Consider the following 25072-nt stretch of genomic DNA (forward strand, 5'->3'; position numbering starts at 1 on the left):
CGCAGGGAAATCCCCCTCCTCCAACTGTGAGATGGAGGTTTCTGGTTAAATTCAATCCACCGCAATCAAGAGATTCAAATAATTTAAAGAAAGCGGATATAGAGCGCCGTGCGGTGACTCACGAGGCAGCAGGCGGAGCGGAGATAGTGATACCCTGCTGGAGAGCATTGTCACCAGAGAAAAGAGGCTTTGTTCACACGGGCCAAGTAGTGACAGAATCACATAATCTATGAGTGGATGGGAGAGACGCAACACTTAACGCTGAGCGGTTCAGTCAAGACCATGGTTGAATTTATCAGACGGGCGAGAAGAGTAACCACATTCACTACTTTATCTGAAAGCCACAGAGATAGAGTTAGAGAGTTAGAGATAGAGCAACTTCAAGTTTATTTAGCACATTGAAAACATGAGTTGAGCCAAAGAATCCTGGGTAAAAACATGAGATGTTCCTTGTTAGGAGTACAATTTATAGAATAGGACAACATACTATGAGACATGGACGATAACGTAAAGTGACATTAAGTAAAATAATGAACCATGATGTCACAAACTAATTCAGTATGATTTCTTTTTCATTTCTCATTTATTTCATGTGCAAAACATTGAAAATAATTCGAATTAATACTTTGTGAATTTACTCATCGGACAATACATTTATTTACTTAGATTCACCAAATAATCTACATTGAAACTTTTGATTATAGAGGATTTTGTTTCAGTGCTTTAAATTGTTTCTGTGATGGACAACCTACCTAAAGATCAGAGGGATTTTCCCACATCTTATTTCGTCCCTTTCTGTTCTATTCAGGCCGTCTTCGCTGACGCAAAACCACATATACGATCTGCTCCTTTCTAATTCAGCTTGACTTTCCCATGAGATGAATGTGTCTTGTTACTAGTCGCCGGGCATCGATGCTGGCAGTGGCGAGGAGGGTGAGGAGGAGGAGGAGGGACGAAGCTGTGTGTGCATCAATGAGCCTGTTGATCAGAAAAAAGACCACTGGACTGGTAATGACACAGTCCAGCGATCAGGCCAGAGGAAATAAAACTCAGCTTTCACCTCCGTCTCCTTATTTAAGCCACAACGTTTGCACTGATCTTCAGTCTACCTCAAGATATTGTCTGCTCCACCGGCTGTGGGACGATGATCTGGACTGCTGCTCTCCTCACGATGCTGCTTTCATTTGTGGATTCTGGTGAGGGTCCTGTTTTAGTTACACACGACAAAAACTATATTGATTTCTGATATTTGTTAAATTCAAGTTACTGAATTCAAGGAAAGAAAAATGACATTTAGCTGTTTTTGTATTGCAGACGACTACTGCTACAATGAGCCACATTGTGGTAAGTGACCTATCAACTATTACTTTATTTTAAAACCCAGTCTATTTTCTTATTATAACAGTCATGATAACATAAATATTACCTGGTTATCAACTGGTTTATGGAAAACAACATTCAACTGAAACAGATCCTTGATTTAATGCAATTTAAGTATTTTTTTCTGTCATTATTTTTGATTTGTGAGCCTTTAAAATTAAGAAACATCTTTTCACCCATGGACAGAGACATAGATTTCATGTCTTTCAAGTAGGGAGCTGAGATTTCCTCCTCTCAGTTTGGTTAGACAAAATCAAAAACTCTGAATAAAGGGGAGTTTGAGAGAGAAGAAGTATTTTTTTCATCACAAGGTCCATTTAGTTGCTGTTAGAACTTTAGATCCGACCACACGTTCTTCCTCAGCAGATGTTTTTGAGCGAGTTTTCCTCAGAGAGCAAGATTGAAAACGACATCGGATCATCTGGTGCATTGAGTTTGATGCAGTGTGGTGAGTTCTGGTTGAAAGCTCTGGAAAAGAGCAACTAACCGGACCTGAACTCTGTTTGATGCACTTGGATGAGAGGCCTGTGATTCAGCATCAACAGGGAAAAATCCATCTGAGGAAGAATGTGTGATATGATCAAAAGCTCCAGAGCGGATACTCAATGGAGCTTGAGGGGAAATTGTTACGTCAACTTTTTGACCTGTTTCCAAGTTTAAGAATCAAATTTGAGACTCAGGATTTTTCTTCTTTCATGTTCCATTAATCATCTTGAGATCAGATTTATCTTGTGACCCTCGGAGAGGACTCGTATTTCATGGGGTTTGTTTTCCATCCTCAGATCCTTACGCATGGGGAGACATGTACCTGTCATGTCACCCTTTACTTGAAGAGCACCACTCTCCCATTAATCTGGGCCACCAGACCACCAGGAATGTCTCTCTGGGGCCTTTACACCTGGAGGGCTTCGATGTGACCCAGTCGGGCCACTGGACGCTGAAAAATGACGGACACTCAGGTGAGGACACCACAGATACTTTCCTGTGTCATTGTCTCTTTGGAGATTTGTGTTGGCGATGACTTGATTGTGGTTGCGTGCAGTCGTGCTGCAGGTCGGCAGTGGGATGTCCGTGAGTGGTGGAGGTCTTGCAGATGTGTACCACACCATCCAGCTGCACTTCCACTGGGGGGGCCCGTCCACGAACGGCTCAGAGCACACGGTGGACAGACGCAGATTCCCGATGGAGGTACAGTACGGTCAGTAGACAGCTCCACACTGTCACCAAGCAAGTGTTGCATCAGACTCCTGCAGGGTCCGTAACGTCTCGGGGCTTTTTGTTCCTTTCCAGATGCACATAGTCAGCATGAAGTCCATCCATCCCAATCTCACAGCGGCCCTGGAGGATCCCACGGGACTCGCTGTTCTTGGATTCTTCATTGACGTCAGTTTGTGGTTTTTATTTGATACAATCAAGCATTTTGCATTTACTTTTTTATCACTGCGTCCCAATATGCATCTTTTCTTGCAGGTTGTTTACGCAGAGAATGTGCACTTTGGACCAATTTCACAGAAACTGTCCTCTGTAGCTTACAAAGGTGAGAAAACACACACACACCTGCTCATGTTGTGCGTCACTGTTTCACTCATTGCTGTTGTGTTCCTCTAAAGGCCAGACGACCAAAATCAAGCCATTCCCGCTGATGAGCCTCCTGCCGAAGCACAACATGAGTCAGTATTACCGCTACGACGGCAGCCTCACCACCCCCCCCTGTTCTCAAGTGGTCGTATGGACTCTGTATGAAGTCCCCATCTTCATCTCGTGGTCTCAAGTAGGAACCTCAATCATCTCAAATAACACTTTCCATTTAAGTAGGTCTACATGGCTTCCTGGGTGACACTTGTATTTCCTCCTCAGCTGGCTCAGTTCACCTCGCAGATCTTCTCCACGGAGGAGGATGCAGAGCAGGTGACACCTCTGCAGAACAACTTCAGACACGTGCACCCCACCTTCAGTCGCACCATCTCCGCATCCAGAGACGCCAGGCTCCTCGTGGGGGCGGCCGGTCGTCCCCTCAGGTCGGCTGCCTTGGTGCAGCTGCTTCAAATGCTTTTGCTGGGGAGTTTCATCTCTGCTCTTTAGCGCTGCCTCAAGTTCAAATCATGAAAACGTGACGAAAATGGATTCACGTAGAACCTGAGGTGGAGTTTACAGATCTGTAGAGACTGTCCAGCAATGAATACATATATAAAACTGAGGAATAGTACTGTTACTTAACTTTTCATGATTGTACCCTGCAGTCTCCATTAATGCATCACTAACTCTTTAATGTGAAAGGAGCCTTGGTGCTATTGATATGTGTATTTATGACTGAAGGTCTTTATTTTCACTGTTCAGTAGCTTATTCTTAAAATCCTGACATTTAGTTTTCATTACTTTCTTTCATTACTGACTTCGGGCCTGAGATTGTTTGTAGTTGTAAAATTAAAGCGTTTCTAATAGTCTTTTACATTTTGATAAAACTTTCACATATAGCTAAAGGTGGCATGCTAACGTGTTTATTTCATAGACTAGATATGAAGATGGATGAAGCGCCTCCACTCTCCAGAAATGAAGCCCCTAACGCTGCCATCTTGCTCCAATGACGCGATCAGCGAGTTCCCTCCGATACTCGACCAATCACGAGTCAGTCTCAGCTGTCACTGATCACATTTCACCTGGTTTCATATCCTTTGATTTGGTGCCTTTAATACAAATTTCAGAGTTTTATTTGAAAAGTCTCCTGTTGAAGCGATTTAATAAAGAGATTAAAATAAAGTGTAGTAAAAGCTGATGGAATGTTTCTCCTGCACCCGACATGCAAACCCTGATTTTTGCATAAATGCCAGAACCCATCGGCATCAATGTAAATAAGCATCGTGCAAAGAACAACTTCAACTATTCAAACTAACTGAGCGAAACAAAACAGATTAAAGAATAACAACACTTATTATATACTTTTTCACTGAACCTGTATTAACATGTCCTGTGTCATAGATCAGCTCTTGTTTCTAGTGATATAAACTCCAAACGTTATTGTCTGATTTGTTTCCAGTTCTCTGAGACAATTATGTAAAAAGGTTTCAGTGAGGTGTAAATCTGCGTCAACATCAGGAGGACATGTTAAAGTAACACGACCCTGCAGGAGTGGAAACCCTGCAGAATGACTCATCATAACTCTGATTATCATGAGTCATGACTGAGGGTGAAACATGTTTGAACATCATATGTGAAAGTTTCTATGAATGTGTCCAAAATATGAGTTTTGCAGCCGATAGTGTCTAATCATGAAGTGCTGCCTGCTTTTTGGGGGAGGGACCGGATCAGTTAAAACTTAAAATCTGATGCATTCAAACATTTAATCATTTCCTGTTGAAAGACCTGCTGTAATATCAGGACATTGTTTTCATTGCTCACACCAGAGACACCACACAGCCTCTAGAGGGAGATTTCTTATCGAGGCAAAAGTACCATGGTAAAAAAATGACATCATGAAATTGTGACTTTATAAAATAAGTAGAGGGAGCACAGCTGGAGTGACAACATCTGACCAATCAGATCGCTCGGTGTAGACGTGTGTGTGTGTGTGTGTTCGATATCGTTCAGCAGATGGAGATGAGTGTGAGTTGGACGCCCATACTGTCTCCGACTCTGCCATCCTCTCTGCTTGTGGTCACACCATCCTCCTCCTGTCACGGCCTCGAGGCGACACACACACACACATACACACACACACACACACACACACACACACACACACACACACATACACATAGAGAGAGAGAAAGGGGGGAGGGAGAGAGAGAGCACACTGGGAGTCTTTTCTCTCTCTGTGTGTGTGAATGTGAGTCCAGGGTTGTGTGGAGGTGATGTCAGGCTGCAGATTTTCACTGAATTCAAACACAACCGATCAAAGACACGGTTGGAACAGGAAGTGAAGCGTAAAACTGGATGAGTGAAAACCTCTGAACGAGAGTCAGGAGAAATTCAAACATCAGGAAAATCTATGAGGCAGCGACAGGTGGTCCACACACTTCACATCCTCAATCATCTGACCTGTCCTTCTTTCTTTCTTTCTTCCTTTCCCCTTCGTTCCTTCCCATCCAGCATCCACCTCTCCTTCTTTTCTTTCATCATCCATCCATCTTTCTTTTCTTCCACCCATTCATCCATCTATCCTTCAATCCCTTCTTCCTCCCTCCTTTCATTCATCTTTCTTCTTCCTTCCTTCCTCTATCCTTGTTTTCGTTCCATCAATCCTCCTTCCCTCCTTTCTCTCCATCGACACTTTTCACCCATTCATCCTCCCTCCCTTCTCTCCATCCTTCCATTCAGAGTTTGTCAGAGGGGAGTGGGTCACATGACCTGGTCCTCGATCAACTGACCTGACACTGAGTCATTCATCTGATCAGCTGCTGCTGTCGACTGTTCTCATTCATGAAAACTGAGCATCAGTGGGACACTGTGGGTTCAACCAGGATCAAACAAACAAGCAGTTTATGGATGTATGCAAAATCGCTTTATTTCCATTATTTTTCCTTTTTCATACATTTGTTGTGTAATAAATAGACATGAGACGAGCCGATGCTTCAGTCCTCCTCCCATGCCGATTCTGCACCTTTTTTTCTCCACACCGCAAACAACTTTTCATAGAATTTACAACAGAAAATAAAAAAACAAAGCTTGACACAAGCTGAATTTCCTGCTACCAGCCCAGCTCAGCGCTCGCCTCATTATGTTACATCCACCTGAGCTGTGTTCACGTAGCATATTCCCAGGGAACAAAAATATATATATTTATATCGTATTCACAGTTACAGTATTTACACATTTCAGGATTATAAAGCAAAATGGGCAGAAAATGAAGACGTTTCTACAAGAAACAATCTTTCAAAAAGGGAGGTGGACACTTTTTTTCCTGTACACAGGGAACCTTGTCTTTAAATAAACAACCTTTGAAACCCTCAGATTCCTTTTAACTGATCCCTGAAAATAGTTTTAAATACTCAGTCCTCTGTTTTTAAAAAAAGAATAGAGAGAAAGCGAAAGATGCGTCTTAAAAGTGTTAACCCTGTGAAGATAAAAAAGTTTTCGATCTTCTGTACAAGTAATCATATACAATATAAACATCACTGATGGAAAAAAAACAAACAAGGAAATCTCCATCATCAATCAAACTGAAGGAAAAGCAATGGCTGACTTGGTCTTGATGGGAGTGGGAGGTGGAGTGGGCTGATTGAAGAGGGCGTAAAGCTGAAGTGCATTCACAAATATTATTTTTCTATCTTAATGACTTTATAAAGAATGAACGACCCTCTAACATCTGCAGAGTCGTGGAAACATTAAACACTGGTAGAGTAATAAGTGTAGCAGTTGAATCGAGGAGAGCATCCAACACCCCCCCGACCCGTGAGAGAATGGGCAGCAGCTCTTTGCACGTTACCACGGCTGCAGGTGACTCTTCTGCCCGTCAACTGTCAAGTTACGCATTCGTATGGCACTTAAAAATCAGGAAATAACTCTTTCTTCCAAAGTATTTTTGACGCTGCACAGTGGATGTTGGATTCTGTTTTGATCTAACTTTTTTTGCTCTCCATGATTGGTCGGCCTTCTGCGCTGTGTCCTACAGGGGGCAGTGCACTCACATTCTCACAAACGCCGAGATGTCATGATAAATACTTTGAGTCAGAAGCTTGACACACACATTCTCACTCTCAGACACACACACACACACACACACTCTCTCTCTCAGACACACACACACACACACACATATAACACAAATATAGTGTCTTTGAAGGAAACAAGCCAGAGGTGAACCCTCTGAACAAAAGTGGAAAACACTGGAATATCATTAATACAAATTTTTCACGTCATCTCTGACTTTTGCATAAACCGACAGGAAGCAGCACGATCCGTCATTGGCTGGTGAAAGCGGGTGCGATTTCCCAAAAACATCCAGATTTTTGTGGCAGGATTCAATGATTTTCTTTTTTTCATCAGTTTGATTAATTTCCGAGAAAACCGGTTCAGGAGGAGGTAGGAGCGAAAATGCAGGGTTTCAGTCAGGGGCGGGCCGTGACGCTTCCGCAGTCCTTCCCCCCCCCCCGCCTGCTGCAGGATGGGAAACGCAGCCGTCTGCCACCTGATCGGGAGGCAACCACGTCCCCCACCCCTCACAGAGAGGTTGTGTTTTCCCTGGTGGGCTTGTGCGTCTCAACAGTATTAGTAAGCAGCTGATCGTGTGAGTCTGTATCACGTGTGGTGTACGTAAAGCTTATGAGACAAATGAGAAGAAAACAAAAAAACAAGTGTAAAACTGTACAAACCAGGACTCGAAGGGGAAGGGGCCGTGCTGAAATACTGAAATCGCTGAGAGGAGGGGGAGGAAATGTCAAGTCTTCTGTAGATTCTGGGTCACTGGCATTCATAAAAAACTATGCATTTTTTCTTTTCAAGAGCACCATAATTCGTAAACAATCTAGAGTTAAATATGTGAAGAGTTCCGTACAGGTAGCTTAAACTTTATTCAGACCGTCTGCAGGTTTTGCCCCGGAACAAGACCTTCCCGTCTTCCCCTCCTCCTCGTCCAGGGAGTCAGCGTGCAGTCTGCGCAGGAGATTCTTCTGCTGTCGACCGGACGTTAATTCAGCGTTCCTCTGCAGTTCTCTGCCCCACACAAACAGGGGATCTTCTCGTCCTCGATGGGGAACTTGTAGTCGTACGTGATCTCCTCGTTGACGTTTATCGGCTGCCTGGAGTAGATGACGATCTTCTTCTGAGACTCCACAGTGATGACCTTCGCATAACAGTTGGGCTGAAAGAAAACAGACAAATAAACATGAATACCTTATGGTTGTCGTTCTGTTTGGAGTGATACAAATATACAGATACTCCCCTTACGTAATAGAATAATATAAAAATACTCTTAATACGTAATACAAGTGAGCATCATGAATTCAAAAATGTACAGAAACATTTGAAAGTGCCAAAAGGTAAAAGTTATCATTATGCAGACTGGTCACTTTTAGAATTGTTTTTTATTTTTAATTGAATGTGTGAGCAGCATTTTGTTGCAGTTGTTCAAGATGATATTTTTTAATGATTTTCTGCAAAAACCTCCAATCGAACCGAAAAAGATGTTTATTTAAATGTCCTACTTAGTCCTACTTTTATCTAAACTTTATTCTTTCTTTCAAACGATGGCAGTTACCTTGAAACACTTTTACTTTAATAAGAAAAGAAAAGAAATTCACAACTGAACTGATTCTTCAGGTGGAAAAAGTTGTTATCCGTTGACTTACATTGCAGCTGTGGTTGATGAAACGGGCGAAGTTGCCACACTTGGTGGCGTCTATGATGGTATCGTGGTCGACACGGAACATGTAGCTGCTGCCGATGCCCTCTTCCTCGTAGCGCTTCTCCCGCATGTCCGCGATCACCTGGAAATCAGGATCGATACTTGTGAGGGGTTTGTCAACTTTAATCATGAAACCAATTGTTTTATCTGGGAAATGATCTTATTATTATCAATTGTCTCAATGACTTTAACGAAATGAACTGAAGCTCAAATTGGGTTTTCTTGCTACTTGTCCACATTTCAACAGCTCAAAGATTTCAAGGGTCAGTTGTGTAACTGTTACAGCTCCAGTATTCACTTCTTTAAAAAGCCCTGGTTGACCTGATAAAGCAAACGTGCACTACATCTATATAGGAAGTTAGAAAGACCCTTTCAGAGTCCGTTTCCAGACACACACACAAAAACACTTCAAACTGGAGCTGCCTCTCACCTGTCTGATGTTTTGTCCGACGTACTCGATCACCATTTCATCAGCAGCGATGGGCTCCATGGCAAACAGACCCCAGTCGTGGATGTGCGACTTACAGAATCTGATCTTCTTCTTACGGAACTGAACGAGAAAAATGGGAGAAAAAGTTGAAGTTATTGTTTAAGTTTTTGAATCAAATCCAACCATTACAACCCAGGATGAGCAGCTGTCTGTGTTTGTTGTGCTCGTCCATCTTATCTTCTTCTCGAGTGTTTTTAGAATAAAATCCAGTGAATCAAAGAGCAGAGTTCTGTTAGATTTGTTGTTACCTTCAGCTGGTTGAACTTCAGCAGGTCACTGTCACATGCGAAAGAGGACAGCAAGCGTCGCTGCTCTGACCGCCGCTCCGAGCCAGCTCTGGTAGAGGCGTGGACTTGTGCAGGAATACTCATACCCTGAACAGAGAACATAGAGTTTGAGGTTAATGCGTCGCACATACACGTGGTCATTTAACTCAGGCATCGCAATCCGTCATCTCCCGCCCACCTGAGTGTCGACCGGCGGCTCCTCATACTGCAGCTTCGTGCTCTGAAGATATTTGATTTTGTCCTTCTTGTCGATCTTGTAGTAACCTTCGCTTCGGGCGCAGCCGGTCATGTGATCCCTCATGCCGTCGTCTCGCCTCTTTTTCTTCACTCCAGGGATGTTGGTAGGTGCCGGGGAGTCAAGGGAGAAACTGAGAAAATCCTTGAACCAAAAACTCTTCTAACGCTCAACAGATACTGGGGTAGTTAATCCCAGTTCCTCTGTTTCACCACCAGAGGGGGCTGCTATTTGACACACAGGGTACACAACTAGACAATTATGATCATTTTAAACAGAGTTTAACTGAAGTGAACTCCTAGAATGATTTACCTCTACTTAATGGGAAACTTTAGTTTAGTGTCACAAACAAATAAGCATAATTAACATTAGACTTTAAGCAGAAAAGGATATAAGGATGGCCGACCCAGAGTGTGTCGTTGAGCCAGTCGTTGCCATTATCCTGCTGGAGCATCTTGTCATAGGTGATCTGCAGGAGCCGAATGTCCTCCTCGTCTATTCCCTCGTTCCAGATGTCGTACAGGATGGTCATCTCCTCGAAGTCAGAGCGTCGCTTGAAGTACGGCCGAGGCGGCGTGGTGACCGGGGACAGGCTGTTCAGCAGCAGCTCTTCCCAGCCTCGCCGCGCCCTCCGAGCCGGCTTCACGACCACAGGCGCCTCGTCCTCGTAGGAGAGGAAGCCATCTTCTGCGGGCAGAACCGTCTGAGGCTTGACGTCTCCTTCCCGGAAGTCCAGACTCGGGTGGTCAGGAGACTTGGCCGACGTGATTTGCGTGGATAGATCTATGAGGTGTGCTCCATGAAGCAATGTAGTGGACTCGGATGAGAGCTCCAAAGACTCGTCGTCCGCAGCAGATGGTATCTTTTTGCCTTTGGGTCGTCCAGGTTTCCTCTTCGATGAAGCAGTGTCTGATGGCACAGGGACGTCTACAGTGAGACCAGCAGGCAGATCTTCAGGGACACTAGCTGAGAGCTCTGTGTCAGTGGACAGGGTTTGATTAGGCAGTGCACAAATGGGCGGCTCCTTAAAAACTGGTCTATCATCCAGGCTCTCAGAGGATACTTTCCTATTAAGAGTTAGTGCTGTGGGGTCAGGGAAGACAGGGGTGAAGGTTAAGTCTCTTCCTGGGGTGCGGGGGACTCCAGCACTGAGGACAGGGGATTGAGCGGGGTAGGAAAAGGGGCTACCAGGGATGTGAGGCGAGCTAAGCAAAAGGCTACTCCCCGTAAGCGGGGCGTCACTACCGGGTGTGTTGGGCACTGTGTCCGTGCTCTGGGACTTGCCCAGACTGCGGGCACGCTCCATCAGATCCCTCCCCGGTGTACGGGGGATGTCTTCATCTGTGGGGAGCCTGGCCCGCTGTGGGAGGTCAGGAAGGGGACCGGGGGGTGGATGAAGGAGGGAACGACCTTCTATCGCAGGGTGAGGAGGGAGAGGGAGGTGCATTGAAGATGCGGAGACGGGTTTGGGGACAGGTGCGTTTGGATCTAAATGGGGTGGGGGTAATCGACCGGGGGTACAGGCTACTTCCCCAGCCTCTGTTTTACCTTTGGCTTTCGACTCCCGGTCACTGTCTGGCGCCGTGCCTGTGGGCGTGGGTGGCCGAAGGTTCGCTACGTGCTCCTGAGGTTCAGACTTCACTTCGGGGATGGTGCCGTCTCGCTCTTTGACTACAAGAAAAGAAAAGATATTTGTTTTGTTTAACCTAAAATCAATAATTATTTAATTAATAATAATATTTAATAACTTCGTAGGAATGTTTCACATGATCTCTACAGACGCAGTTAAAGATGCTCACCTGGGCCTTTAGGTGAAGGCGGCTTCAGGTCCACTGCCTCCTCCACAGGACTTGGGGGTCTGCGTTTGTTCTTGCTGCTAAGCACCTCTTTGCTTCGTTTATCCTCCTTGTCTTCTAGGACAGGTCCTGCAGGTGGGCTCGGGGGCTTGGCCTCCGCCTCCTCTTCATCAGAAGATGAGGACGATGATGACGAAGAGGTGGACGACGTCACAGCCTCTTTGCCTTCATCCTCTTCTGCTACTGTCTCCACTTCTTCCCTCTCCTCATCGTCCTCCTCTTCTGAGCTTAACTCGTTCTCGGAAGAGTCTTCGCTCTCTGCTGAGGAGTCTGAGCCGACCTTGGAGGAGGCTGAACTCTCGGCTTCTGCAGGAAACAGGGGCAAAGAAATATTGAGTTACAGCGAATATACTTCATAAATGAACTTACTCCTGTTGTCAGATATTTAAAGTACCATCATCAGATGAATCGGAGGAGGCACTCTCGCTGGATGAGTCTTCATCGTCACCCTCCTCATCACCACTCTCCTAAGAGATGATCAGATATATTATTACAAGAAGGCACCAACAATCAGCACATAGAATTATCATCATTTTCAAGAAAGCATACTTTTCCTGACAACAGCATGTCTGTAGCTCCAGTTTCATCAGGTTCATCCGCTCTGTCCGACAACGACGACTCCTCCTTCCCTGACGTGTCCACCTCCTCCTCTCCCTCGCTGTCCAGTTCCAGTGGCCGCGAGTGCCGTCGCTTTGCAGACATGCTGTCGCTGTCCATTTTTGAATCGTCCAAGGGGAGCTCGGCTGGGTCTCGATCCCGGTCTGACAGAAATAATCAAATATTAGTTTAAGTGGAGAAAATTCAACACTGCATGTATTTGCTTTTGTTTTGCTTTATTGACAAAGGAGGGGTACCTTCATCCTCCAGCTCGTCATCGACTGGAGTGGAGGGTCGGGCTCGTTTACTGTCGCCTGCTGTCGCGGCCTCTGGTGGGTCCTTCCTTTTCACCTGAGCACATCATGCAACCAATAAACACCAATGGAGTGCAACACATTGAGAGTAGAGACACTCCCTCTTTATCCAAGTTTTCAAAAATACGAGTTTAAGAGCGTACCTTGAAGGAGGGTAGACGGATGGCTCCACGCAAACTGATTCCCAGGCCCATTCCCTCATAGCCCAGTCCCTCGCCCTTGTTCCAGTTCTCCAGCAGACTCGAACCAATCGTCTCTTTGGGTTTGGGTCTTTCTTCTTCTTTCCCCTCTGCGCCCTTCACTGGAGTCAAAGATGCCTGAGAAGAAAAAATGTGTAGCTTTAAAAAAAAATAAAAAAATTCAGTCTCTCACATTTTAAGAAACATTAGCTGCTTCACAATTAAATGTAATTCATTTAATTTGTTTTGATTGACATTTAATTGATGTTAATACAAACTTCGGCACAAATGTTTTTCCCACAATTCTGTGCGTGTGTAGATGTGAGCTCACAGTGTCTCTGTTGGTAACGCACTGTTTTTATCTCGAGTGGTGAAATGTAAGACTCACCTTTGCTGAGCGTTCCTTCTTATCCCACCAGTCATCAAAGGCTCTAAAAGCCACCACCTCGACCATTTTACGGTTGAGGTCCCTCTTCATGATGGCCTTCAGCTCTTTGACGATAACCAGTAGCACGCCATCGACAGTGGCCTTGTGCGGATCCTCCTTTTTACCCTCGTATCCAGGTGGAGGAACAGTGGGGTTGAACTTTGGTACGCTGGATTGCTGCCACTGTTGTCCAGGTGCCCCTGCACTGCCACTCGTGGGCGCAGTACCGAGAGACAGAGGTGCGTAAGGTCCACCAAACTGGGCCGACGCACCACTGTCCATAAAGTGTGGATAGGGATAGGGCCCTCTAGTCTGAGCGATCCGACTCAACATCTGCTGCTGCATCTGGAACGACATGGGCACCGTGCTCCACTGCTCCCACCGCAAGCAGTTCATTAGCTCCATTTGCACCAGTGGCATCATGCTCGGAGGGTAGGGACCCATGTGTGGAAGCATGTGGTGAGGCACTCCGGGATGACCGGCCAGGTGAGCAGGATGCCCCTGGACGGCAGCGTGAAGGGACAGTTGGTGATGCGGGATCGTGAAGGCGGCCTGGTGTGGCAGAGGGGGGAAGCCGGGGGGAGGGATGGTAATGGTCTGCATCGGGGACACTGCGGAGTTGACAACGATGCCCTTGCCACATTCGCCACTGGTAATTGGAGTCCCAGGCATCTCATCCTCAGAGATTTCCATGTCTTCGCCTGACGACTGATGACTCTGTGTGAAAAAGGAGGACAGCCTGTCAGGACTACGCTAAGTGAACATCATTTTTCACAGGTTACACAAGTACAATATGTATTTTTCCATCTCTCTGACAACGATGCAAACACCATCTACTTCTGGGTCATTCCAGGTCAAATCATCCCACTTTTGGGCAGAACTGTCAGAGATCTCAGCAAAAACCAAACTTTCTAGAGTCCTTGATGACATTATAAGCTAAAGATTACTTTTATAGTCACTTATTGTACTGTTATATTTCTCTATGACTTAGATTGAGGGAGACCTGGCTAGTCAAAGTCCCAACTGCTTTGGTTCATATGTCCCTCATTTAGGACATTGCAGTTCTATAGGTTTCTCATACCTACCTGAGTTTTAGTTGCAAAGTCTTAGAAATGTTTTTTAGGGAACATGAACAGTTCTTGAAATACTGTTTGTACACAAGCAGCCATGGAAGAACTTTGCATGAAGAAAATCAAGTCAAAATAGGTGAATAACTGTTTGGAATTTGACTGAGCAAAAGTTTAACATAGCTTTTGATACTTTGACACATTTCAGTCACTATGAAAAATGTATTGATGTTTTATCCCGACAGACTTCCACAATAAGAGCATCACAGATTAAAATGCTGATCTAAGCTCAAACACAGCTGACCCAAGTCGTTTGTCGGCATGTTTTAAAACCAAGCTGTTTGTTCAAGAATCAAATTACATAATCCTCAAACCAATATCAGCAAATATGAATGAAAGGCTTAGACATAACAGAAGTGAACTCTCTTCCCTGGTGTTCAATTCTAGAAATAACATATCTGTCACAAACTGTTTAAATGTTGATACTAAGCAGAGTTAACTCAACCTGGGAGTGGAGTCGTTACCCAAATGACCTGTTTGCACTGTTTGCTTTGTGATAACTTGAAATGTGAGAGCAGAGATGCTGCAGCCAGTCCTCACTATCAGCCTCAATGAAAACCAGGAAATGCTGTGTTGAATGGGGCCCAACGACCAAACCGCGTTTTCTTCCAAGAGCAGCGATTGTTAGAAAGAGGAAACGAGAGTGTGCAATTCCAACAGCAAAAAGGCTCTTATTTCTCTTTCAAAGAGCGCAGCAGCAAGTGTAGGAGTACAGGATCACGGGCCAGATGTGTAACTCAGACTACAAACCAGCTCCGTTTCACGAGAATGTGAAGGTATTTGTAAAGATGCAAGTTGTGAATTCACAACTTTTCATTCATAACTAATTCCAGCTTTGACCTGTGCAGACAGGACATTTATTTGAGCTTTCATGAAACTTTTGTTCTTTAAAAAATTACTTTTACTGGTTTTAAGATTGTTTTCATTCTTTGCACAAAAACTGACAACAGCAAACTGCTGTCTTCCCAGAGCCTTCATTGTCTGAAACTGTCGAAGAAAACAAAAGGGAAAGTTTACTACCACCACCTTGCACTGAAACTAAACCTCACTTCCTGTGTCCTCTGAGTAACCGTCATTCATACCTCTGCGTAAACACCAGCACACAACAACTATCAAAACAATCACTTTAGTCCCTCAGAATGCTGTTTCCAGTGAATAGTAACCAACTTAACACATGGAACCATGCATCCTGCAAATACAGAGCTGTGTTTATACTAATATCATTGAAAACTGTTTCTTACCGTGTCCATTTTATCAGTGGGAGTGTGGACTCGAAACTGTCCATCTTTCAGTTCACTGTTGCTCATCTTCTCGTGGACAGGAGAAGTGATTTTCTTGACCAGAGGGGCAGTTCCAGGAATCGGCTCCTCGTCCTCAGAGTCCGGTAGTGGGGTCGGACTGATGTCCTCCAGGCCTGTGCTAGATGGACGGGAGTTTTGCTGCCCACCCTGAGAGCTGCCAGTGTAAGGGGGAATTGGGGAAAGCTGAGAGGACGAGGAGGAAATCGGACTTCCCTCCATTCGCACCTCAGTGTCCGAATCTCGTTCCTCCAGGAAAGGCAAAAGTTTTGTCCGTTTCTCTTTGAGGAGCATCTCAATGCGGGAGTCCAGGCTATTGCGCTCTGGATCCAGTGCAGGGGAGCCAGGGGAGGGGCAGCGTTCTGGCGTTTGAGGAGGAGGGGTGGTCGGTTGGGCTGCGGGCTCAGGTGGGGGCTCGGGAATCGGAGGGGTTTCTGGTCCCTCCTTGACAGGCAAAAAGTCAGTGGCAGCCGGTGGTGGCGGCGGCTGAGGTGGTCGGAGGTAATCACCCTCCCTCTGGGGTGGGTGATGGAAAGTAGGCTCTGATGGGGGGAACGCAGGGGGCAGCGGAGCCTGGTAGGGCGAGTACGTGGACTTGAAGTTGGGCGTAGCAGGGGGAGGGGCTGTGAAAGACGGGGTGGAGGGTGGAGGTTCAGGTGGGGTGAGTTGGTGCTGTTTGAACAGACCCTGTTCCGATGTCGTACCTCGATACATGTTGCTGCGGTACTGAGGCCTCTCTGGTCTCCGGTTGTACGCATCTTGGAACTTACTCTCGTGTCTCCGGGATTTGTATCCTCCGGAGCTCTCAGGTCGGCTGGACTGGTACGCAGGCGTGGACTGCCGACTAGAGTAATTAGAGTCTTGAGAAAAGGGCGTACTTGTCTGGCGGGGGGTAAGAGGGGTTCCCTGGGACTGGGGTGTGTCCTGCCTTAGGCTGGAGAAACCTGTATCCAGTGACAGAGGAGTGGAGGAGCTGCTGGGTGGTAAAGCTGCTCCCCCGGCTGACACGCTGCTCTCTGACAACCTTCGGATGGGCTCGCAGGCCTTGGAAGAGAAGAACAGGATCAGGACAACAAGTCACAGGTGGGACAAACCTCCACCAATGTCTCTCGGTTGCACCTTAGAACCTATTGTAAAGCTGTATAAGTTCATTTATGGAAAATAATGGGACAATTTCCCTCAAATTACCAATAGCTGCATTTCACAGAATACACCTGCAGCAGTCATGTCAAAGGCCAAACTGGTGGATAAGAGTATCTAGGCACAATGCCTGGGTGATCTCATGTTACAAGGTCAAAGTACATATTTCAGTGGCTTTGTGATTTCAGTCTGAAGGCAGGGGTCTGGACAACATTTCCTCTGCTGTACTCCACCACCTGCTGCTCCAGTAAAATGGATTACAGATAAGTATGGCAGCTTAGATTAGTAAATTGGTTCATTTCTACAGGGTAACAACAATGAAATAATCATATCTTCTCAACTGAGACTGTGCTAAAATACATTAATATCCAACTACCATTGTCACATTTTAAGTAGTGGTGTATAATAAACAATGAATACAAACATGCAAGGTATTAAGAGGTTGTGTTTTTTACCAGTAAGACCTCAGCCAGGCTACGAGGGGAAACGTCTCTGGCGTCCTCTCCACCAACAGGCAGGGTCATTGGATTGTAGCTGCCATTCATCAGGAGCTGGAAGTACCTGAGGCGATTTTCACCTGTAAAACAATAAACATGAGTGGATCGGATGCCAGGTTGATAGAGCAGGAATAAAGCCAGTGAATGTTGAATAAAGCTTATCAGACAGGATAATTATGACAGCAAATTCTAACACATTTGTAAAAGAGCAGTGTGCATAAACAACTGTTTCCTCTCTGATTATTTTGCAAACAGTGATTATGCTGGTGTGTCATACAATAAATATGGTTTATATAAATATGGCAATCTGAAAGATTACCTGCAATGAATCAATGTTAATTTATTGACATACAATAACACCAAAACTTTGATATTTTATACATTACACACACACACACACACACACACACACACACACACACACACACACACACACACAGTATCTACACTCATTATAAAGACAAAGAGGTTCATGATAATAAGTAATTTTGCAAGAATAAATTAAGAAAAACATTTATGTTGGTAAGATAATGGTGCACACACTAATTAAAAATATCAGTCATTATTATTTCTCATATTAAATAAGCAGAGGTGCAAATGTGCCACCAGGGAAACAATAAATACACAACACTGTCTTGAGAGGAGTTAAAGTTCCTGTTTTTGCCAGTTAATCAAAAAAACAAGAAAAAGAAAGAAAAATGAATTTCTATTATAAGTGAGTGAACAGACACGTGGGTAGAGGGGGGGGCTGTGACTGATTGGTTTGTGTTTGTTTACAGGTCTGAAATTAGGCACAGTGGGACTACACTGCACCCTCAGCTCTGGGCTCCTGGGATCAGCCTTACTATTCAATTGCATTCAATTTTCCCACGTTACCAGGCAACGCACGTATACATTTAGTAACGTGACCGATGTCGCTCCTCATAATCCACACGAACACAACACTCCACCGTCAGCACAGAGGAGGAGACACGAGGCTTGATCGCGCATAACAAATATAGTCCACGCGTCTTCTCCTCCCTTGAAAGAGTGAATCACTGTTTACCTTTCGGATCCAGCTCCACGTGGATGATGTTTCCCATAACAGACGTGTTGTGGAGCGACTGCACCGCCACCTTCGCGGCTTTCACGGTCTCAAAAACCACTTTGGCAATTCCCAGGTGCTTCTTGTTCTTCGGATTGTACAGGATCTCCACCTCCTCGATGTCCCCGAACTTCTTGCACATGTCCATGAGAAATCCTTCCCTGATGTTGTCGTTGAGCCGGGCGAATGTCACCTCCTTGGGAGGCACGGGGCCGATGTAGCACTCATCGATCTGGAAGAAGAATGGAGGGGAGGTCGGGTTAATGTCGTTAAGTGGCTTCGGGGGTTAATGTTGCACCCGGTGGGGTCTTCCCTGACAGCTGAGATAAGGACACGCCACAGTGGTTACAAGAACATGCGAATGCACACACTCTCGTTCAAACAACTAAAAGATGGAGCGTGCGTGTGATTTATTTTGGTTTTCTGACAATCATACTTTCACTGGACGTCCCACAGATGAGTGAGGGGGGTGTGTCTGCAACTTCTGACAGCACCACAGGGAAAGACCCCTGTCAGCATAGCTCCTGTCAGAGTATGTACCTTAAACTTAGGCACCGGTAGATCCGTCTCTTTGTACTTAGTCCAGAGGCGACCGATCCTCGGGTCCCGGACAATGTCCACCGGGGACATCCCGGGGTTCTGCAGGAGAAGATGGGGGGAGAGGAGGGGTGGTGGTTACAATGATGTTATCCATCCCATTCACAACTTCACACTCCACTAACTTGTTGCAAAGTAGTCGACGGGTCGTGTGTTTAAAACCCAGCAGACGTGCTGGATGTTTTTGAGGGGATGCTGGAGCGTGTCCGCGGCAGCAGCGGCGACACGGCCACATTGTGACCAGTCATGGAGGTCTGCTCCTCGGTTACTATTGTGGCCGGGTCCCCCCCCACCCCCTCACACACACACACACACACACTGGCGGTCCACTTACGGGCATGTTGAAAGTGTGTCCATCGTAGCGGTACAGCTTGTGCGAGCCCTTCTTCAGCGCCGGGTCGATGATCAACTTGTAACTTCTCCAGTGGTGACTCCGCTTCTCCGCCGAGCCGCAGACGGGGTGACTGTCCATGCCGTTCGCCAGACCTGAAACGACGGGAGAGAGGAGAGCCGCCGTTAGTGCAACCCGCTAAACACGGCTGCTGCTGCTGCTGCGAGCCCGTGTGCCTCCACCACCACCACCCCCCCACCGCGGACACTTTAAAACACACGCTACAGATGCATGGCTCCGGTGGTTCCGGGGGGGGAGAAACGGGACCTAGCTTACCCCACTGAAAACAGGCATGAGGAGGAGAAGCTGGAGAAAGAGGAGAGGGAGAAAAAAAGAACAAGCTTACTTGAACTCTGCTTTCTGCCATGGTCTTCGCTCAACCTGTTTCTCTCCCCGGGCTTGGACATGGTTCGTCCGATCGACTGGAGGAGGGGGGGTGGTTCTCGAACTGATGAAAAGACACAAATCGCTCTCCTTTCGCCGCTTACATTACATGATTTCGCCGGAAGAATACTGCCTCCTTTTCGGCGAGAGCCAGCACATATTGTGTGCCTCTCTGGTCCGTGGCTGCTCCTGTCTCTCCCACAATACACCGCCAGGCTTGCTTGCCCACCACCCTCGACGCTGGCCGCACTTTCGGCGCAAACTTACTTCTCCCTCCGCTTGTCAGTTATTATAATTTTTCTTTACCGCAGTTTTTTTTTAAAGCGCCGATCTTTCAAGCGACTCGTTAAAAAACGAAGAATGCGAATATAAAATGAAACCACGGGGGCGGCAGCAAGCATGCGTCGCTAAACCCTCTCAATCATTTTTTTTTGTGTGTGTGTCGAATCTGCCGACTGCTTTCAACCCAGATGGCAAACCCAAGCGAGATATACACAGGGGTCAATATGTAGTGAACCGCCGCTGGAGGCGAATAAAACACACGCTTAGCTGCGGAGGAAACGAACAAAGGAGCTAACGTGGAGCTAACTGCTAGATGTTTGTTGGTTTATTTATTTCAAATACGAACGCTAAGTTGAATGAAGTAATGCGGAAGAACCGTAGGAATGCGGCGGGTTGTTACATCCTTCCCTGTCTGCCTCTAATCCACTCAGGAAAGACAAACTAGTGCCAACCCGGATATGTAGTTCCTCGTGTTTTTGTGACGCTTCTTTAAACCCGTGCGATCGCAGCGTGGCTTTTTAGGTGTCTCGTGTGTTTTTATTGAAATTTACCGGGACTCGTGTATTTTTTTTAGGTTAAACCGGGTTTTGTTTGACGTCGCCTGCTGTTTTTGCGGTGCTCGGGCAATTGGCTGGTTAACAGCGGCGGCGCGGCGGACCAATCAGAGCGCGGCAGCAGAGGAGCCGTCCACTATTAGAGGCGAGGATCAGGAGTCCTTCAACGCAGAGCAGAGAGAGGGGGCATCGGCAGCCATTTTCCTAACAAAAACACACAGGACTCAGTGGCCTATATGGGTTTCCTTTGTTCCAAAGAGGGATCTTACACTCGATTTCCTCATCTCTCACGGACTATGATTAAAAACTATCCTTGAGAAGGATTGAGAAGAAGGAAGAGAATGTGCCGGATGTGACATTTTGAGCCTTTTTTCCTCTGCCTGGAATCCACCTTTGTCTTAACTAGGCCATGGCACACCCAATATAATAGTGTTTATATTTCTTTTAAGTGAAAAAAGAAAAGAGAAACCAAAATTGTTGTGAATAAACAGCTTTATGGTTTTGGAGAGAGAAGGAGGAGGAGGAAAGAAAAAACACAGTTTAAGTGACAAAACGTGTAATGGCTGGTTTGTTTGGCATTGCACTTTATGGCCTTTGTAGGATAGGAGTAGCAATGAGTAAGTTCAACTCTTTTATAATCATTTCACAGTGTTTTTGATCTTTCAGTAATGTAAAAAAAATGTGAGGCATGCAGTTACTGTTATTAAAATTATTTTTTATACTGTCAACTTATTCTCTGAGCTATCATCAATGTTACCACATAGAAACTGTGATCTTTATTCCAAATGTGTTCCCTGGCATGCTGACATATAGATACACAGCATCCAGGTTATATACAGTACCACTGCTCCTCTAGTGACAGAGAGCAGGCCACGCAAAACTAATGGCCCCTTTTATTTGGTAAAATAGTTTGTTGTGCTTCCTGCGATTTGGACTGTTGACTGACAATCCCTCTGCTTTGATTAATGACTTACTTTCCTCTCACAACAGCAACGCTTAACAACCCTGATGACTTGAGTTGTACCCTGCCCACAACCGTGGAGACAACTCCAGGCACGGTACATAGGGACCGTGCCGTCCATTTGGCTTTTACGCACCGAATGCGTAAAGTGTAAAACGACGGTTTGACCTTGCTCCAAGGGCACATTTAAAACACTACTAAAGCCCAGTGAGGTTGCCTTTTTTAAGAACTCACAACAGTCTATATAACGATTCAAAAAAAAAAAAAAAAAAAAAGCTGTTAAACCAAAGAGGAAACAGATGGAGGGAAAACTCTCAGGGTGAAAATATTTACCTCAGCACTTTGGTGAAATGCAGTTAACAGGCCTAAACGCAAGGGCAGAGACGTTTTCAGCTCCATCTTCGGATCCTCTAATAATGGCTTTAATAAAGGGTGAGAGAGCGTCTCCTGTGAAAGGAAGCAATCCATTAGCACGACAGACAGAGAGCTCTTTTGAAAAAAACTTTTTTTTTTTCAATCAGTGGCATTTGCGTCTGCCAGCGAACATGCATCTCCAAGCATCATCTCGTGTGGGCAATATGCAAACTATCCCTCCTCTCTCCTTGAAGACAGGATTGCAGTCAAGTATAACCTCCTGCATGTCGACATTTCTAACTGAGCTGCATCGTGTTAAGAAAGAAAAAAAACTAAACAAGGAAAGGTTGGTTTTTTTTGAGAGGTGATGGATTTTGAGCTGTTTCACTTAATTCTGCCAAGCTGGTATGTCTATACACGTAAGTATTCTCACAGAGGACAGACAACATGACAGATCATACACGTGGATTCAAACGTTATCGTGAAAAATATATTTGTAAAAAAAAAAAAGAACCAATATATTTTTATACATATTTTTGATTGATGTTGTAAACTTACAGTTAGTATTCAAAAAACATGTAATCCAAGTCTTAAACGAGCAAAAAAATGACTCTTATAGGGAGGAATCTTGCATATTTCACTGCTTCCCTTTGTCCGAAGACACCTTTTGGTGATGTGGCTACACTTGTTCAATGGTTTCTCTGCTGTTCTCTGTCTCAAAATGGCTTCTTTGCAGACAAAGGCGAGCACTGTGCTGTGAAATGCTGCTGCGCCATAACTGGGTGAGGCTCGCTCGTGTGTGTGTGTGAGTGAGTGTGTGCGTGCGTGGGGGGGAGACGCTCTTTCTCCGAGGACATTTTCTCTGTGACTCGACGTGGAAGTCTTTGCACCAAGCGACACACAGGGTGGTGGGGGTTGTTTGATTTCTCGAAAGGATGCATGTTTGAGATAATAAACAGATAAACGCGGCAGAGAGCGCGACATGAGGAAGGACGCGTCAACAAGCGCCTGTCAAAGTGCTTCTCGCTCGGCTGACGCGCCCTGGCAACGGCGGTAATCCGAGAGCTCTGGACGGTTGCCATGGTGTTGCAGAACCCCCACACTGCCATATAAGGTCACCGGGAACCCTCTCCCTCCTCCCCCTCCATGGTAACAGCAGCAGCAGCCCTTTAGATTCGTATCTGCGTGATAAACAACTATCGTGGCTGCGACGAGCCTCTGCGCCTGCTTCCCTCTCCCTCCTCTCTCTCTCTCCCTCTCTCTGGATCACCGTCATCGAGTGTTCCAAACGCCGCAGGCCGCAACAGGCAAACAAACGAAATGCGATTCTACTCTTTGTTTGCTGAAGGAGCCGAAAACAGAGGCAAAGGGGGACGCTTATGTTCGCGTGCGTAAAACAGGGGGCTTTCCACGTTGTGCAACAATGTGGTGCCTTTTACGCACGGTGCTGTGTGCGCAGTGCGTTTGAGGACATAAAAAATCGGAGCCGGTGTCAGAGGCCTGTTTGTCTTGATCTCCACTCACAGCTCCGGCTGCCAAGTGCGCGCATTCCTCCATTTGCAGGTCACGAGGCTGCTCCCCCACCCTCTCTCTCTCTCTTTAATCCCTCATTCCTCAAGTATGCCTGTATTTTTTTTAACTTCTTACCTCTTACACAATATGGATCAAATTGTGAAAGTTATGTTTGCGTTACAAAGGTGAATATTTAATACTAGTTGAGTCTTTTTCTCGCATCGAATTTGCTATTATGGTTATTTTTAGGCCCTGTTTTTTTTTTAAAAAAAGGGAAAAACTCCTCCCCGGTGGGTTGCGCCATTCAATTTTGCCTGCTGCTGACAGACTGGAATATTCCACACAGAGGATTGGCCTCTCTCGTTCAGGACAGCTCTCTCTCTGCATGCATGGCGAATAACCATTTTTTTGACAATAGTTCTTTGTTCATGAATTGACAATGGGTGATTTTACATGTTTGGATATTTTGCACAGGACAGTTTTATATCCTTTTTATAGCTATTCAGGTTGACAGTTTCACTTTATGAGTCAAACAAGCACTCTTCTCTTATTATTATTATACAGGGATTTTTTTATTGCATGTGCTACACAATACTTTATTGTAAAAGCATATGGGACACGGTGTGTGTATGTTTCTCTGGAATCTGACAGACAATGCACCTCCTCTCTGTCTTTCTTTGTATGAGCAGCCTTTTATTCTGACGGATTGTTCACTGAATCAAACCAGGTATCCTCTGCGCTTTATGTTTTTTGATAATTCATGGGCACACTTGCTTATTCAAGGATTTATCCATCCAGATTGCTGGTACTGTATTTGTTTTATTTACAACATCAGCCGTTCTTCTTTCTAGCTCTTACATATTTGCATGTTTGTGTACTGTTAGTGTAATATTCCACAGTATGGTTTGTGCTTTAGTGTGCTTGGCAATACTCTCACCTGTCTGTGATTTTGAGGTGTTTAAATAAATAGAATATACACCCATTTTATGGTTTGTTGTTGTGGAAACTGAAGCAGATTGTTTTGTTTTTTTTAAAAATCTTTTTGATGAATTAACACTGAAAACGTAAAGCTTTAAATGACATAAGGCCTGGATTTAACACAGTGTTTTCGCCTGTCATGGCATATTAAAAGCACACCACACTAAAACCCACAGACATGGCTGTATGAGATGTGCATGTGTTTTAAATACTTGGAAGACTAGTGTGTCTTCTTAAAATAGGCAAAGGGCAGTGTCAGCTTATCCTCTTAAAGGGACAGCTTGCTCAAAAGGGTTAGTCGCTCTTACACACCAACTAAATACATCCTTTCCCAGCAGTGACCATAGAAATGTAACCTTTGGATTTGACTTTGTAGCCTACGTCGGTTTGAATTCGCCTCAGCGACTAGACTCTAGACGATGAATCGAGATTAATCTCCAAAGCATTCTTGTGCATTCTGATTATGCACACTCATTCTTTATGATCTGCTCTCTTCTGACACCCTTGGTAGTCAACCCACATATTCCCAAATTTAAGATTAAAATGTAAATTCATTGCATACAATGATGTTCAGGAGTTCTCCGGCATCCAGGTAATTGGATAAGCAGAGATAACACAAAGGAAGGAATGAATAAACTCACACAGCATGTCCTGTTGTCTTTGATACTATCTAACCATTATAACATCCATCCCTAGTTATAGACTGAAGCTGTGTTCAAGGGAAATCTCATTTATTGTCTTAGAAGTCATTCTGCTCTAAAGTCTCCTTCAGCCTCCCATTAAAATAAAACATAGTGCAGAGGTATGTG

The 25072-nt window shown here is 45.3% G+C and overlaps 2 protein-coding genes and 1 long non-coding RNA gene across 7 annotated transcripts; 2 read left to right on the plus strand and 1 right to left on the minus strand.

Annotated features, from left to right (window-relative positions):
* The first annotated feature begins 11 nt into the window (after positions 1-11).
* Positions 12-4137, plus strand: car15 (carbonic anhydrase 15). 2 transcript variants are annotated; one of them, XR_011239071.1, is made up of 9 exons: positions 701-1196; positions 1315-1344; positions 2163-2339; positions 2423-2568; positions 2671-2763; positions 2851-2917; positions 2991-3151; positions 3238-3521; positions 3895-4137. XR_011239071.1 is itself a non-coding variant. In XM_020081885.2 (8 exons), exons 1-8 carry the CDS (start codon positions 1145-1147, stop codon positions 3460-3462), a joined length of 951 nt encoding a protein of 316 aa, XP_019937444.2. In that variant the 5' UTR covers positions 12-1144; the 3' UTR covers positions 3463-4137. The 2 variants fall into 2 exon arrangements, 1 of the variants encoding a protein (XP_019937444.2); XM_020081885.2 differs by having other exon boundaries at positions 12-1196; positions 3238-4137.
* Positions 4138-5855: 1718 nt separating this feature from the next.
* On the minus strand, positions 5856-22570 carry setd1ba (SET domain containing 1B, histone lysine methyltransferase a). 4 transcript variants are annotated; one of them, XM_069513206.1, is made up of 20 exons: positions 22332-22510; positions 19585-21866; positions 19182-19333; positions 18791-18889; positions 18212-18482; positions 17125-17246; positions 15473-16573; positions 13066-13821; positions 12642-12815; positions 12442-12535; positions 12137-12348; positions 11982-12054; positions 11531-11893; positions 11280-11402; positions 10125-10640; positions 9675-9841; positions 9458-9583; positions 9150-9269; positions 8664-8801; positions 5856-8176 (listed from the first exon to the last, which is right to left on the minus strand). In XM_069513206.1, exons 2-20 carry the CDS (start codon positions 19643-19645, stop codon positions 8003-8005), a joined length of 4842 nt encoding a protein of 1613 aa, XP_069369307.1. In that variant the 5' UTR covers positions 19646-21866; positions 22332-22510; the 3' UTR covers positions 5856-8002. The 4 variants fall into 4 exon arrangements, with proteins under 4 accessions (XP_069369307.1, XP_069369306.1, XP_019937452.2 ...); XM_069513205.1 differs by having other exon boundaries at positions 10125-10706; XM_020081893.2 differs by having other exon boundaries at positions 10125-11402; positions 21753-21866; positions 22332-22570.
* Positions 22055-24267, plus strand: LOC138405365 (uncharacterized). The gene is made up of 2 exons (XR_011239072.1): positions 22055-22192; positions 22510-24267. It is a non-coding gene; the product is annotated as an uncharacterized lncRNA (long non-coding RNA).
* Positions 24268-25072: the final 805 nt, after the last annotated feature.

Source organism: Paralichthys olivaceus, chromosome 18 (genome assembly GCF_024713975.1).
Source record: "Paralichthys olivaceus isolate ysfri-2021 chromosome 18, ASM2471397v2, whole genome shotgun sequence".
Taxonomy (NCBI): Eukaryota; Metazoa; Chordata; class Actinopteri; order Pleuronectiformes; family Paralichthyidae; genus Paralichthys; species Paralichthys olivaceus.

What these genes read in the sequence shown, in the direction of transcription:
- car15 (XM_020081885.2), top strand. Translation starts at nt 1,145, where the DNA reads ATGATCTGGACTGCTGCTCTCCTCACGATGCTGCTTTCATTTGTGGAT. An exon ending in TTCTTGGATTCTTCATTGAC is followed by an intron (nt 2,764 to 2,850) that starts GTCAGTTTGTGG and finishes CTTTTCTTGCAG; the next exon opens with GTTGTTTACGCAGAGAATGT. An exon ending in TCTTCATCTCGTGGTCTCAA is followed by an intron (nt 3,152 to 3,237) that starts GTAGGAACCTCA and finishes TTTCCTCCTCAG; the next exon opens with CTGGCTCAGTTCACCTCGCA.
- setd1ba (XM_020081892.2), bottom strand. Translation starts at nt 19,645, where the DNA reads ATGTCCAAGCCCGGGGAGAGAAACAGGTTGAGCGAAGACCATGGCAGA. An exon ending in TGGCAGAAAGCAGAGTTCAA is followed by an intron (nt 19,334 to 19,584) that starts GTAAGCTTGTTC and finishes CCGTCGTTTCAG; the next exon opens with GTCTGGCGAACGGCATGGAC. An exon ending in ACATGCTGTTGTCAGGAAAA is followed by an intron (nt 12,055 to 12,136) that starts GTATGCTTTCTT and finishes ATCATCTCTTAG; the next exon opens with GAGAGTGGTGATGAGGAGGG.